The sequence below is a fragment of the Pseudophryne corroboree genome, chromosome 7, assembly GCF_028390025.1.
Source record: "Pseudophryne corroboree isolate aPseCor3 chromosome 7, aPseCor3.hap2, whole genome shotgun sequence".
Taxonomy (NCBI): domain Eukaryota; kingdom Metazoa; phylum Chordata; class Amphibia; order Anura; family Myobatrachidae; genus Pseudophryne; species Pseudophryne corroboree.
This window is the reverse complement of record NC_086450.1, coordinates 270,932,013-270,948,530: the sequence shown is the minus strand read 5'-3', so window position 1 is coordinate 270,948,530 and position 16,518 is coordinate 270,932,013. Positions and strand designations below refer to the sequence as shown.

The 16,518-nt window shown below is 45.6% G+C and overlaps 1 protein-coding gene across 6 annotated transcripts in view; it reads left to right on the top strand.

The window, feature by feature from the left end:
• SLC39A10 (solute carrier family 39 member 10) overlaps positions 1-16,518 on the top strand; it is a 250,766-nt gene that overhangs the window by 173,393 nt on the left and 60,855 nt on the right. For 5 of the 6 annotated variants that reach the window (XM_063934145.1, XM_063934144.1, XM_063934147.1 and 2 more), the window contains exons 4-7: positions 2,357-2,540; positions 4,095-4,264; positions 4,547-4,726; positions 12,545-12,662. In XM_063934145.1, the coding sequence (XP_063790215.1) occupies positions 2,357-2,540; positions 4,095-4,264; positions 4,547-4,726; positions 12,545-12,662 (652 nt within the window). The remainder of the gene's footprint in view (positions 1-2,356; positions 2,541-4,094; positions 4,265-4,546; positions 4,727-12,544; positions 12,663-16,518) is intronic. The other variant, XM_063934149.1, reaches the window with a different exon arrangement.

Genomic DNA, 16,518 nt, shown 5'->3' with positions numbered 1-16,518 from the left:
GCATACAGGACTGGGTCCTGGTGACCACGGATGCCAGCCTTCGAGGCTGGGGGGCAGTCACACAGGGAAGAAACTTCCAAGGACTATGGTCAAGTCAGGAGACTTCCCTGCACATAAATATTCTGGAACTAAGGGCCATTTACAATGCCCTAAGTCAGGCAAAACCCCTGCTTCAAAACCAGCCGGTACTGATCCAGTCAGACAACATCACGGCGGTCGCCCATGTAAATCGACAGGGCGGCACGAGAAGCAGGACGGCTATGGCAGAAGCCACAAGGATTCTCCGATGGGCGGAAAATCACGTGTTAGCACTGTCAGCAGTGTTCATTCCGGGAGTGGACAACTGGGAAGCAGACTTCCTCAGCAGGCACAACCTCCACCCGGGAGAGTGGGGACTTCATCCAGAAGTCTTTCAAATGATTGTAAACCGGTGGGAAAAGCCACAGGTGGACATGATGGCGTCCCGCCTAAACAATAAGCTAGAAAAATATTGCGCCAGGTCGAGAGACCCGCAGGCGATAGCTGTGGACGCTCTGGTAACACCGTGGGTGTACCGATCGGTTTATGTGTTCCCTCCTCTTCCTCTCATACCAAAGGTACTGAGGATAATAAGGAGAAGAGGATTAAGAACTATACTCATTGTTCCGGATTGGCCAAGAAGAGCGTGGTACCCGGAACTTCAAGAAATTATGTCAGAAGACCCATGGCCTCTACCGCTCAGACAAGACCTGCTGCAGCAGGGGCCCTGTCTGTTCCAAGACTTACCGCGGCTGCGTGTGACGGCATGGCGGTTGAACACCGGATCCTGAAGGAAAAGGGCATTCCGGAGGAAGTCATTCCTACGCTGATTAAAGCTAGGAAAGAAGTAACCGCAAACCATTATCACCGCATATGGCGAAAATATGTTGCGTGGTGTGAGGCCAGGAAGGCCCCAACGGAAGAATTTCAGCTGGGCCGTTTCCTGCACTTCCTACAGTCAGGGGTGACTATGGGCCTTAAATTGGGTTCCATTAAGGTCCAGATTTCGGCTCTATCGATTTTCTTCCAGAGAGAACTGGCTTCACTACCTGAAGTTCAGACTTTTGTTAAGGGAGTGCTGCATATTCAGCCCCCTTTTGTGCCTCCAGTGGCACCTTGGGATCTCAACGTGGTGTTGGATTTCCTAAAGTCACATTGGTTTGAGCCACTGAAAACCGTGGATTTGAAATATCTCACGTGGAAAGTGGTCATGTTGTTGGCCTTGGCTTCGGCCAGGCGTGTTTCAGAATTGGCGGCTTTGTCATGTAAAAGCCCTTATCTGATTTTCCATATGGATAGGGCAGAATTGAGGACTCGTCCCCAGTTTCTCCCCAAAGTGGTATCAGCTTTTCATCTGAACCAACCTATCGTGGTGCCTGCGGCTACAAATGACTTGGAGGCTACCAAGTTGTTGGATGTAGTCAGGGCCCTAAAAATCTATGTTTCCAGGACAGCTGGAGTCAGAAAGACTGACTCACTCTTTATCCTGTATGCGCCCAACAAGTTGGGTGCACCTGCTTCAAAGCAGACTATTGCTCGCTGGATCTGTAGTACGATTCAGCTTGCACATTCTGCGGCTGGACTGCCGCATCCTAAATCAGTAAAAGCCCATTCCACGAGGAAGGTGGGCTCTTCTTGGGCGGCTGCCCGAGGGGTCTCGGCTCTTCAACTTTGCCGAGCAGCTACTTGGTCGGGGTCAAACACGTTTGCTAAATTCTACAAGTTTGACACCCTGGCTGAGGAGGACCTTGAGTTTGCTCATTCGGTGCTGCAGAGTCATCCGCACTCTCCCGCCCGTTTGGGAGCTTTGGTATAATCCCCATGGTCCTTACGGAGTCCCCAGCATCCACTTAGGACGTTAGAGAAAATAAGAATTTACTCACCGGTAATTCTATTTCTCATAGTCCGTAGTGATGCTGGGCGCCCATCCCAAGTGCGGATTGTCTGCAATACTTGTATATAGTTATTGCTTAACTTAAGGGTTATTGTTGAGCCATCTGTTGAGAGGCTCAGTTGTTATACTGTTAACTGGGTATTGTATCACGAGTTATACGGTGTGATTGGTGTGGCTGGTATGAGTCTTACCCGGGATTCAAAATCCTTCCTTATTGTGTCAGCTCTTCCGGGCACAGTATCCTAACTGAAGTCTGGAGGAGGGTCTTAGTGGGAGGAGCCAGTGCACACCAGTAGTCTTAAAGCTTTCTTTATAGTTGTGCCCAGTCTCCTGCAGAGCCGCTAATCCCCATGGTCCTTACGGAGTCCCCAGCATCCACTACGGACTATGAGAAATAGAATTACCGGTGAGTAAATTCTTATTTTTTGTATTTGTTTTTTCCAGTGTTTGAATGTCACTCAACTCCTCCATTATTATGGGCTGAATATCAACTCTCCAATTTCTCCTGTTCAGTTTGCTTACCTTTGCCCAGCGCTGTTGTATCAGATTGATAGCCGGTTTTGCATCAAACATTTTACTGATCTACAAGTAGAGAATGTGGAAAAAAGTACAGAAGGAGGAGCATCTGGTAAGTCGAACAAGGTCCAATAAGGGGACTGGGATTGATATGCCGGCGGGTGGGATGCTGGTGGTGAGAATACCAACCATGGCATCCCAGTGGTGTGAATACCAAAAGGGGGGAAGGTAAGTATACTTACCTTCCCCCAGTGCTCCCCTAACCCTCCTTGCATACAGCCTAACACTTCCCGGTTGTGGCTAAATCCTTCCCCCTCCCGGCAGTGCCTAGCCTAGCAGCAGAGGGGCGGGAGTACGGTTAGGTTTAGGCTGCGATAAGGGAAGGTTAGGGGAGGAGCGGTAGCATGCTTACGGGATTGTAAACATCAGGGATGCCGCGGAAGGTATTCTGACCGCCAGCATTTTGGCCTCAACCTGGTTTTTGTGGTGTGAGCACTGAACATTTGTTTTGGAGATGGGACAGACCTTTAGGAAATTATTACATGGGTAATGCTTAGGCAAATTAAACTGTGGGGCAGATGTATTAAGCTTGGAGAAGTGATAAAGCAGTGATAAATGCAGTGATAAGTGCAAGGTGATAACGCACCAGCCAATCAGCTCCTAACTGTAAATTTGCATATTGGAGCTGATTGGCTGGTGCGTTATCACCTTGCACTTATCACTGGTTTATCTCTTCTGCAGGCTTAATACATCTGCCCCTATTATATTCCCAATGTGCCCAGTCACAATGGGGTCGATTCTATTCGGCAACTTAAGAATAGCGCCGGGAATTAGCTCCCGACGCTATTCAATTCAGCTCCAGTTAAGTCGGCGATGTCCCGTTCTCGCCGACTTAACAGGTAGTTTTGTCGGGAGAACGGGCATTCTCCGACTTAACTACCCGCGGCGATGCTGATTCCCGACAGAATCAGCCTCGCGCCGGCCGCGAGGCAGCACTTTTGTCGGGTTTCTTCTCTCATCCCTCGGGGATGAGAGAAGAATTCCCGACAATTGCGGGTCACTAGCAGCTGAATTGAGTAGCGTCGGGAGCTAATTCCCGGCGCTATTCTTAAGTTGCCGAATAGAATCGACCCCATTGTGCTGCATATGTTGCCGTATAGGGACTATTTACAAATGTATGTGTTGTTGAGGTCTTGGATGGGCAATTTAATTTTTTTTAATGCATGCCCGATCTCCCGTCTAAAGTGACTGGAGACCGAAGGGCACTATTTAATTTTTTTTGTCACACCCAAACAGACTGTGTTTAGCTGCCTAAAGCAGTTAAACTCTTCTAAAGTAATGGGCGCAACATGGAAAGTTCTGTTTGGACGCCCAAACAACTGACTCTCTGCACATTTCAGCTCGTCACCTCCAGGGACTGCAAGCTGAAGTGTGTCCCCCTGCGGCTAATATTTTTTTCATGTAGAATCAATTACAAAATAGACAACCACTCAAGGTCTCGAGTTAGAGAGTTTGGGAAAGTATAACCTAAATGGCCTGATGGAAAATAATAAACCTGAATGTCTTTTGGTTTATTTTTTGTACCTCCGATTTTTATTTTTTTATACAAAACCAATGTTGTAATCTACCGTCATTTTCTAACGGTTACTCTCTCTTCCATTTATAGCGTGGATTTGTGGCTTCATCTCTATCACAGTCATCAGCCTGTTATCCCTTCTGGGAGTTATTTTAATTCCAATCATTAACCAAGGCTGCTTCAAGTTCCTCCTCAACTTCCTTGTTGCTTTAGCTGTGGGAACATTAAGCGGAGATGCACTACTTCATCTGTTGCCTCATGTAATAACAATTATTTATTATTAAAAAAGGTTTATTTAATATGGTGCCTACTGTATATTGTTGCTTGTGTAAATATTTCTTCACATCTATCCATATATCCACAGTTGGCACTTCTTCAGTGAATTTTGGAATAATGTCGCAATATTTTTATTTTTTGTTGAAGTTTTTTTTTTTTTTTTTTTAAATAAACTGTAGCATTTCACTTTATACATTTGCTGCTTCACTTGGTAACATTGAGATTTATGACTGTTATGTTTATGCTCTTATTGTTCTTTGCTACAGTCACAAGGTGGGCATGACCATGGTTCAGAAGAATCTGGGCATAACGGTCATGCTGAAGAGGAGGATTTTCTGGTGGAGTATGACAGCGTTATGAAAGGTCTTGTAGCTCTTGGTGGAATTTATCTCCTGTTCATAGTGGAGCATTGTCTACGAATGTTTAAACACTATAAAGAGCGAAGGGTATGTGTTATACTGGCATATGTTTTTGAAACTTCTTTGGTTTGTTCTAATTCTTTTTTAGGCATTTTCTACCTTTTTAAATTAGAATCTCTCCCTCTGCTTAATAATAATGCATGATTGTAATGGCCTCCCAAAGGGGCCCCTAATAGTTACTCTAGTCAGCAGGATCTATGTACTTGTGGTATCTGGGATCTCTGCTGGTCCTATGCAGTAATGTCTGTATCAAACGGTATCCAATGTGTTGATTCACATGAGTAACACTTGTTTATTAACCCACTCTTTTTGAGATGTATACTTTTTTTTTTTTTTTTGTCAGAGCAAATAAGGTTCCCTTTTGGTAGCATATTGAATTTAATTTAGGAAAAGTACATGCATCACACTTAAACTTTTCTTGTAGATACATCATATATGCTTTCACACTGTTTAAAGCAATCCCATATCATATATTGGTTTAAAATGTTTTAATTGCTTTTGACCTCCGCTCAACTCCTTTAGACATGTGTACACACAAACTTGCCTGCAGGAATGTCGAGAATAGAGACTGCCAGATTTTGCCTGCCCACTAAACACTAAATAATATAAAATGGGGTGGGTTGGAACGGAGAGTGAAAACCTTCATTTTTGACCACTGCCTTATGGAGTATGTGAGGTGTCCAGGTTCCTTATTTGTCTGAAAAGGTTGCTAAATTTGCCATTGATCACGATCCACACAGTACTCTGGCTCAAAATCTGTGACTGGGGCAAGACTACTATAGATGGGACACAATGCATTGTTTCATCCTCCACAGCATATATGAGTACCTGACGAGAAGTTTGTTCATTTTGGGACAATGGGGTAGATGTATTATCAGGTGACATCGGGGAGAAGTGGTATCGGTACACACTATATATGCTGTTACTACTTCTCCATGTAAGAAAGCAGTGATTGTTGGCAAATGCCGGGGGTGCTATGCAACGTGGTATTTCAGCTGCTTCGAAACTACATATCATGCCATGTGATTAGTTTTAGCATGCCCTATTAGAAAATCTGTGGTAGAGAATGCTGGAATGTGTAGTTCCACAGCAGCTAAAGAGCAACATATTTCCTACACCTGTTCTAGACTGTCACTAGGGAGAAAGATGGATTTACTTTATTAGGATTACATTTTGTTATGAATGAATATTAAAGATGTACAGATGTGTCCACATACACCTATCCTCAAATCATGCCAAACAGTCTATGCTACTTAGTTGTGCCGAAACACTATTCCTAAGTACCTAGTACACAATAAGCAAAGTAATTGAGGATAAAGTATGTAGTACGCAAATCCTGCCAGTGACTTTACGCCATACAGTATAGTGCAAAAGGGATAGGTATATATGGACACATTTGTAGTACATCCTACAGGGCCTAGTTGTGAAAAGTGAAGGGCACATCAGAGACCAATGTTTAGCTGGGCCTTAGTGTTCTTGGTTGAAACCTTGACCCTATAATAATTGCCAAAAATGTATGGGAGTTACATGTGTGTACCTCTGACAACTTGGCTTATCTAAAAATATTTTAGAATGTTGGAAATACACTACCCTCTTATATTTATAAGAAATAGTGGTTTGAGCCATCTGGAACAGATGGAGAATATTCTGAATAACACTAAATAGGAATGTCAGTTTAGACAAAATATTTATCTTAATAATGATTAATCTTCCATACCACAAAACATAAGTGATTAGTGAACACCATCTCATCTCATTTCTGAGAGTTTGAAAAGCTGATGAATAGTTCATGTAAAAGTAAGCTTTACCCAATGCATGTCGGATCCTCTCCGACTGAGATGATCCGACAATGCAGTATTCAATTTGTGGGCAAATCCGACTGATTTTGCCTGTTTTCGACAATGTCAATCCGACTTTTTCTGAAGTCTGATTGACATTGTCGAAAACGGGACTAAAACCTGTCTGATTTGGCCGCAAATCCGACAAAACAGATGGATCCGCGGCTAATCCGCCGATCCACATGTTTTCCGACAAGTCAGAGGCAACTCAGTTGGTATACTGGTTAGCATTACAAGCTCAGAGACTTGCATGTTTCTCTGACGTCCTAGTGGATGCTGGGGACTCCGTAAGGACCATGGGGAATAGACGGCTCCGCAGGAGACTGGGCACATCTAAAGAAAGATTTAGGTCCATCTGGTGTGCACTGGCTCCTCCCCCTATGACCCTCCTCCAAGCCTCAGTTAGATTTCTGTGCCCGGCTGAGCTGGATGCACACTAGGGGCTCTCCTGAGCTCCTAGGAAGAAAGTGTTTGTTAGGTTTTTTATTTTCAGTGAGACCTGCTGGCAACAGGCTCACTGCATCGAGGGACTAAGGGGAGAAGAAGCGAACCTACCTAAGTGGTGGTAGCTTGGGCTTCTTAGGCTACTGGACACCATTAGCTCCAGAGGGATCGAACACAGGACCCGACCTCGTCGTCCGTTCCCGGAGCCGCGCCGCCGTCCCCCTTACAGAGCCAGAAGCAAGAAGGTGGTCCGGAAAATCGGCGGCTGAAGACTTCTGTCTTCTCCAAGGTAGCGCACAGCACTGCAGCTGTGCGCCATTGCTCCTCATGCACACCACACACTTCGGTCACTGATGGGTGCAGGGCGCTGGGGGGGGGCGCCCTGAGCAGCAATACTGACACCTTGGCTGGCAAACTGGCACCATATATAGCCCCAGAGGCTATATAGGTGCTTTTTAACCCCTGCCAGAATCCATAAAAATGCGGGAGAAAGTCCGCGAAAAAGGGGCGGAGCTATCTCCTTTCAGCACACTGGCGCCATTTTTCCCTCACAGCTCCGTTGGAGGGAAGCTCCCTGGCTCTCCCCTGCAGTCAATACTACAGAAAGGGTTAAAAAGAGAGGGGGGGCACAATTTAGGCGCAGTATACAATATATATAGGCAGCTATAAGGGAAAACACTCTTATATGTGATATCCGTGTGATATATAGCGCCCTGGTGTGTGCTGGCATACTCTCCCTCTGTCTCCCCAAAGGGCTTTGTGGGGTCCTGTCCTCTGTCAGAGCATTACCTGTGTGTGTGCTGTGTGTCGGTACGGCTGTGTCGACATGTATGAGGAGGATAATGATGTGGAGGCGGAGTGAATGCCTGTAAATGTGATGTCACCCCCTGCGGGATCGACACCGGTGTGGTTGGACTTATGGAAGGATTACGTGAAAGTGTCAACTCCTTACACAAAAGGTCGACGACACAGAACAGCCGGCTACTCAGCTTGTGCCTGTTCCAGCGTCTCAAATGTCATGGGGGGCTCTAAAAACGCCCGCTACCTCAGATGGCAGAAACAGATGTCGACACGGATACCGACTCCAGTGTCGACGACGATGAGACTAGTGTACCCTCCAAATAGGTCCACCCGTTACATGATTGAGGCAATGAAAAATTTATTACACATTTATGACAATACCCCAGGTACCACATAAAAGGGTATTATGTTTGGTGAGAGAAAACTACCAGTAGTTTTTCCTGCATCTGAGAAAATAAAATGAGGTGTGTGAGGAAGCGTGGTCTTCCCCCGGTAAGAAATTGATAATTTCTAAACAGTAATTGGCAGCGTACCCTTTCCCGCCTGAGGATAGGTCACGTTGGGAAACACCCCATAGGGTAGATACAGCGCTTACACGCTTATCAGAAAAGGTGGCACTACCGTCTCCGGATACGGCCGCCCTGAAGGAACCTGCTGATAAAAAGCAGGGGGTTACCCTGAAAGATATAGTCACACACTTGGGCATTATATTGCGACCAGCCATTGCTTCGGCATGGATGTACAGTGCTCCCGCTGCGTGGTCAGATTCCCTGTCGGAAAATTACTATGGATAGGGACAATATTTTGCTGACAATAGAGCATATAAAAGACGTGGTCTTATACATGCGTGATGCACAGAGGGATATTTGCCGGCTGGCATCAAAAATAAGCGCTAGGTCCATTGCCGCCAGACGGGGTCAGGTGAATGGTCAGGCGATGCCGACTCGAATCGGCACATGGAAATTTTGCCCTGTAAGGGGGTAAAACTGTTTGGGGATGGTCTTTCAGACCTCGTTTCCACAGCTACTGCTGGGAAATCGACTTTTTTGCCACAGGCTACCCCACAACAAAAGAAAGCACCGTATCATCAAGTACAGTCCTTTCGGCCCCAGAAAAGCAAGAGGGCTAGAGGCTCATCCTTTCTGCCGAGAGGCAAAGGTAGAGGAAAAAGCTGCAGCACACAGCTAGTTCCCAAGAGCAGAAGTCCTCCCTGCGTCCGGTAAGTCCACAGCATGACGCTGGGGCTGCTCAGGCGGACCCGGGTACGGTGGGGGCCCGTCTCAGAAATTTCAGCGCCCAGTGTGCTCTCTCACATAGATCCCTGGGTCCTTCAAGTAGTATCTCAGGGGTACAGGCTGGAGTTCGAGACGTTCTTCCCCCCGCCGTTTCCTAAAATCTGCCTTACCGGCACCTCCCTCTGCCAGGGAGGCGGTGTTGGTGGCTATTCAACACTATAATCACAACAAGTGATTGTCAAGGTGCCCCTCCTTCAGCAAGGAAGGGGTTACTATTCCACAATGGTTGTGGTACCGAAACAGAACGGTTCGGTGAGTCCCATCTTAAAATTAAAATACTTGAACTTTTATATCAGAAGATTCAAGTTCAAGATGGAATCGCTCAGGGCGGTTATTACGAGCCTGGACGAGGGGGATTACAGGGTCTCCCTGGACATCAAGGATGCGTACCTGCATGTCCCCATTTACCCTCCTCACCAGGAGTACCTCAGATGTGTGGTACAGGACTGTCACTATCAGTTCCAGACGCTGCCGTTGGAGTTGTCCACGGCACCGAAGGTCTTTACCAAGGTAATGGCCGAAATGATGATACTCCTTCGCAAGAAGGAAGTTTTTATTATCCCGTACTTGGACGATCTCCTGATAAAGGCGAGGTCCAAAGAACAGTTGGTAGTGGGGGTAGCACTCTCTCGGGAAGTGCTACAACAGCACGACTGGATTATCAATATTCCAAAGTCACAGCTGGTCCCGACGACACGTCTTCTGTTCCTGGGAATTATTCTGGACACAGACCAGAAAAGAGTGTTTCTTCCAGTGGAAGCACACGAGTCCTGAAAAAAAAAAAAAAAAATGGTAGCTTCGTACGAAGCATAATTCCATTCGGAAGGTTCCACGTAAGGACGTTCCAGTGGGACCTGTGGGACAAATGGTCCGGGTCCCATCTACAGATATAACAGCGGATAACCCTGTCGGCAAGAAACAGGTTGTCATTGCTGTGGTGGCTGCAGAGGGCTCATCTACTAGAGGGCCGCAGATTCGGAATACAGGACTGGGTCCTGGTGACCACGGAGGCCAGCCTTCGGGGCTGGGGTGCAGTCACACAGGGAAGAAATTTCCAAGGAGATTTCGCTTCACATAAATATTCTGGAGCTAAGGGCCATTTACAATGCCCTATGCCAAGCAAGGCCCCTGCTTCAGAACCAGCCGGTACTGATCCAATCAGACAATATCACGGCGGTCGCCCATGTAAACAGACAGGGCGGCACAAGAAGCAGGATGGCGATGGCAGAAGCCACAAGGATTCTCCGATGGGCGACCTACACCCGGGAGAATGGGGACTTCTTCCAGAAGTTTTCCAAATGCGGGTAAACCGTTGGGAATGACCACGGGTGGACATGATGGCGTCCCGCCTCAACAAAAAGTTGAAAAGATATTGCGCCAGGTCAAGGGACCCTCAGGCGATCGCTGTGGATGCTCTAGTGACACCGTGGGTGTACCAGTCGGTTTATGTGTTTCCTCCTCTACCTCTCATACCCAAGGTACTGAGAATAATAAGAATGCGAGGAGTGAAAACCATACTCGTGGTTCCGGATTGGCCAAGAAGAGCTTGGTACCCGGAACTTCAAGAGATGCTGGCAGAGGACCCTTGGCCTCTGCCGCTCAGACAAGACCTGCTGCAGCAGGGACCCTGTCTGTTCCAAGACTTACCGCGGCTGCGTTTGACGGCATGGCGGTTGAACACCGGATCCTAAAGGAAAAGGGTATTCCGGAGGAAGTCATCCCTACCCTGATCAAAGCCAGGAAGGATGTCACCGCAAGACATTATTACCGCATTTGGCGGAAATATGTTGCTTGGTGTGAGGCCATGAAGGCCCCGAAGGAGGAATTTCAACTGGGTCGATTCCTACACTTCCTGCAAGCAGGGGTGACGTTGGGCCTCAAATTGGGGTCCATCAAGGTCCAGATTTCGGCTCTGTCGATTTTCTTCCAGAAAGAACTGGCTTCACTGCCTGAAGTTCAGACTTTTGTCAAAGGAGTTCTGCATATTCAGCCTCCTTTTGTGCCCCCAGTGGCACCTTGGGATCTCAATGTGGTTTTGGCATTCCTGAAATCACATTGGTTCGAACCACTTAAGACTGTGGAACTGAAATATCTCACGTGGAAAGTGGTCGTACTGTTGGCCCTGGCTTCGGCCAGGCGGGTTTCAGAATTGGCGGCTTTGTCTGAAAAAGCCCTTATCTGATTTTCCAGATGGATAGGGCAGAATTGAGGACTCGTCCTCAGTTTCTCCCGAAGGTGGTCTCAGCTTTTCACTTGAACCAACCTATTGTGGTGCCTGCGGCTACTAGGGACTTGGAGGATTCCAAGTTGCTGGACGTAGTCAGGGCCCTGAAAATTTATGTTTCCAGGACGGCTGGAGTCAGAAAAACTGACTCGCTGTTTATCCTGTATGCACCCAACAAGCTGGGTGCTCCTGCTTCTAAGCAGTCTATTGCGCGCTGGATTTGTAGCACTATTCAGCTGGCGCATTCTGCGGTAGGATTACCGCAGCCTAAATCAATAAAAGCCCATTCCACAAGGAAGGTGGGCTCATCTTGGGCGGCTGCCCGAGGGGTCTCGGCTTTACAACTTTGCCGAGCAGCTACTTGGTCAGGGGCAAACACGTTTGCTAAATTCTACAAATTGGATTCCCTGGCTGAGGAGGACCTGGAGTTCTCTTATTCGGTGCTGCAGAGTCATCCGCACTCTCCCGCCCGTTTGGGAGCTTTGGTATAATCCCCATGGTCCTTACGGAGTCCCCAGCATCCACTAGGACGTCAGAGAAAATAAGATTTTACTCACCGGTAAATCTATTTCTCGTAGTCCGTAGTGGATGCTGGGCGCCCATCCCAAGTGTGGATTGTCTGCAATACTTGTACATAGTTATTGTTACAAAAATCGGGTTTTGTTGTGAGCCATCTCTTCAGAGGCTCCAATTGTTATCATACTGTTAACCGGGGTTCCTATCACGTGTTATATGGTGTGATTGGTGTGGCTGGTATGAGTCTTACCCGGGATTCAAAAATCCTTCCTTATTGTGTCAGCTCTTCCGGGCACAGTTCCTAACTGAGGCTTGGAGGAGGGTCATAGGGGGAGGAGCCAGTGCACACCAGATAGACCTAAATCTTTCTTTAGATGTGCCCAGTCTCCTGCGGAGCCGTCTATTCCCCATGGTCCTTACGGAGTCCCCAGCATCCACTACGGACTACGAGAAATAGATTTACCGGTGAGTAAAATATTATTTTTTCCCATGTTTGTGTGGGTTTCCTCCGGGTACTCCAGTTTCCTCCCACAATCCAAACCTACTGGTAGGTTAAATGGCTTCTGTCAAAAAATGAACCCTAGTGTGTGTGTACATGTGATAGGGAATATACATGTGGGGCAGGGACTGTGAATGACTGGAATAACTGGTATTAAATGTTCTTAATGTTTCATCATTTTGCCATCACAAAGGGAAACTCTGTTCATAGTGTGACTTTGTCTTGTAGGGGAAACCAAATAGGCTGAATCGGAAACAGAAAGTGGATGAGTCTGCAGTTGGGAGAGAATTATCTGATCTCAAACGTAGATCAGATGTAGAATGGTTGCAACTAAAACCTTTAGCAGGTAAAATCATTAATTTGTGTCTTCTGATGGTTTTGTTTTAGTTTATTACATGAAATTCCTTTTAGTTGTTTAAAAAAAAAAAAAAAAAATTATTTTACATCATGATTTGTCCCGCTAATTGCTAGGTATTGGCCCATAGGTGTACATATTAAATGTATCTTTCACCTGATGAACTACGTTGCAAGCTGGGATTTTTCTTCCACATGGTATAGGCTAGAACACGGAGGTATTGCAGAAGGGAGTCTAAATATTGGGCCTAATTCAGACCTGATCGCAGCAGCAAATTTGTTAGCTAATGGGCAAAACCATGGTGGTCATTCCGAGTTGATCGCTAGCTGCATTTGTTCGCAGCGCAGCAATGGGGCTAAAAAACGGCTGTTCTGCGCATGCTGCACAATGCGCATCGTACGAGTACAATGAACAGTGTAGTTTTGCACAGGGTCTAGCTAAGCATTTCAGTCGCACTGGTGGCCGCAGTGTGATTGACATGAAGGGGGCGTTTCTGGGTGTCACCTGACCGTTTTATGGGAGTGCTCGGAAAAACGCAGGCGTGCCATGAAAAACGCAGGCGTGGCTGGGCGGGTTTGTGACGTCAAAACAGGAACTGAACAGTCTGAAGTGATCGCAAGCGCTGAGTAGGTTTTGAGCTACTCTGAAACTGCACAAAAAAACTTTGTAGCCGCTCTGCGATACATTCGTTCGCACTTCTGCTAAGCTAAAATACACTCCCAGTGGGCGGCGGCATAGCATTTGCACGGCTGCTAAAAACTGCTAGCGAGCGATCAACTCGGAATGACCCTCCATGTGCACTGCAGGCGTGGCAGATATAACATGTGCAGAGAGAGTAGATTTGGGTGGGTTATATTGTTTCTGTGCATGGTAAATACTGGCTGCTTTATTTTTACACTGCAATTTAGATTTCAGTTCAATAATAATCTTATTTATATAGCGCTCTTTCGCCAACAGGACTTAAGGCACTTTACAAACATTAAAAACAATGCACATAATACAGAGGATTTCAGTAATACAGCAATAGATAAGTCACACAGATATAAAAGAAAACCTTAAGCACACAGAAAGCATAATGCATGATTGGTTTAGTTATTTTGGGTAATAACTTCCAAGGGTTGTGTATTCCACCCTCACAAGGTACCAGGTGCGGCAGCCATCTTGGGCGCTCAGTTTAGGATTAGCCAGGGTGGAATAGTCTACCCGTAGAAGAGATGTCACAAAATGGGGGTGATTTCAGAGTCCTAAAGTTCAGAGTAGGGTTCCAACAAAACCACCAGGTCTATGTATTTTTCATCCCATCCACAAGCGTACCAGATGAGGCAGCCATGTTGAGCGCACATCGAAGGTTACACTGCGGAAGGTGAGCCATACAAGGGCCCAGTGCATATATGGGAAAACTGACACTTATGTAGTAGTATGATGTACCCTGTATGTAGGGCGCAATGGCAGGGTGTGTAATCAGTGGAGGTAAATTTTACAGGAAAAGCACACAGTGGAGTGGAAGAAAGAAAAATAGGGGGAATAAAACAATTTCAGGTAACCAGTGGCAGAAGGAAAATTGGGATAACATCATTTTGCTGAGCTCATAGTACGGGTGGGTATGAGAATGTGGGGAGCACACTCAGGACCAGTGGAGATGTCCCTGCTGAGCCTGGTCCTGGTGCTCTCCCCCTGCTCATCTTGAGGGTTGGGCCCAGGGGCAAACTTGAACACACCCCACGCAAATCTAACTCTCTCTGCAAATGTTATATCTGCCCCCCCTGCAGTGCACATGGTTTTGCCCATTAGCTAACAAATTTGCTGCTGCGATCAGGTCTGAATTACGCCCATAGGGGGTAATTCCAAGTTGATAGCAGCAGGAAATTTTTTAGCAGTTGGGAAAAATTGTGTGCACTGCAGGGGGGGCAGATATAACATTTGCAGAGAGAGTTAGATTTGGGTGGGTTATTTTGTTTCTGTGCAGGGTAAATACTGGCTGCTTTATTTTTAAACTACAATTTAGATTGCAGATTGAACTCACCACACCCAAATCTAACTCTCTCTGCACATGTTATATCTGCCTCCCCTGCAGTGCACATGGTTTTGCCCAACTGCTAACAAAATTCCCGCTGCGATCAACTTGGAATTACCCCCCATAGTCTGGAGTAGTTCCTGTTGTGATTTAGCAAAGTCAGGCTTCTGTCATAAGATTTTGTTATCACGATGAAGAGTGAATCTGCGTCATTGTGTAAACATATTTGCGCACAGTAATATGCATGCATTGCATGAAATTAACTTCTTGTAGAGTCTCACATCCAGACAGAAGACTCTGCAGCTATATTTTAGCTTCAAGTTATACATTTGCATAGTACTGTATATTATATGTCAAAGGAACAAATGTTTGAAAGCATATTAGGCAGGGTTTTTGTTTTTTTATTCATAGCCTGTTCTATTCAAGTAAGAAGAAAATAAGTAATTTCGCTATGACAGAAAAAAAAAAAAAAAAATATATATATATATATATATATATATATATATATATATAGCTCTGTATGTCCAATTACATCCAGCACTCATAGTTCAAATACCATCAGGGGCGCATCCTGTAGCAGCAGATGATGTATACAGATCTTAGAACAGGGCACTCACCAGACTTCCAGTTAGGGGGAAAAAAAAAGTTTATTCCGTAAATACCATCTAACAAAGTGTAGAAGACAGCTGACGTTTCCGTCCCATCCAGGACTTTAATCGTTTTAACCCATATCTTAGCATAGACAATCATACATACTCTACATATTTGGTAATAAATCAGTTTTGTAAGTGATTATTTACATATTTACATTTTTAATAAATCAACTATTTTGTGGTACTTTTTGGAAGAATATTAGCCAGTTAAGTGGTTAATGACATTGCTAGTCTTATAGCCAGTTCTGGTTATCCTATGGTGCTCTTAAAGAGGTTCTTACAACTCATATATTTAAGATCTGGTCTACGTGGTGATATAGAATGATAATACCATGTTTACATCACATTTTATGTACACTAGCGTGCAAAAGTCTTTGGCCAAGGAAAGTAATAGTTAATAAAATACCAAATGCAGTGAAATAATGAAAATATTTATCCATAATAATTCATATGCTTATGAAGGTTTCTCAATGGGATTGAGATCAGGTGACCTGAGGAGGCCATGTTATAATTTGTAGAACTTACTGCCCTTCTTTACTTCTCAAATAATTGATACACAGTTTAGATGTGGTGTTATGGTCGTTATCTTGCATGATCAACCCTTTTTTCAATATTTGGTGTTCCACTTGGTACAGTGCGATGTTCTTAAATAATGTGGTATCATTTCATATACATAGTTGATGTTGTTTGAACTAAATCTCTATCCTGTCCTCCCTCAGAGTCATGACCACCACCATGTTTAACTGTATGACTTACAAAATTATCTAACTCACGTTCTCCGACTATTCTTCGAACATACGGACGTCTTCTGGTTCTGAAAAGTTAAAAATTTGGATTTGTCGGTCTAAAATACTTTATTCCAGTGTCCTTTGGCCCATAGAAGGCATTTTACTTTATTTACAGACTTCAGCAATGTCTTTTTGGAAGCTATGTGACCATTTAGACCTACATTATGCAGATGGGATGCATTTGGCATCCAAACGTATGGGATACCAGTGGTCAGGAGACCAGCACCGGAATCCTGACACCTGTCAGAATGCTGGCATCCCTACTGCCGGAATCCTGAACGGAAGTATCTGGGGGAGGTTAGGGTTAGGCTATGGGGGGAGGGAGGTTAGGCTTTTGAGGGGGGCGATTAGGGTTAGGCTGAGGGGAGTGTGGGTGGAGGCGGTTAGGATTA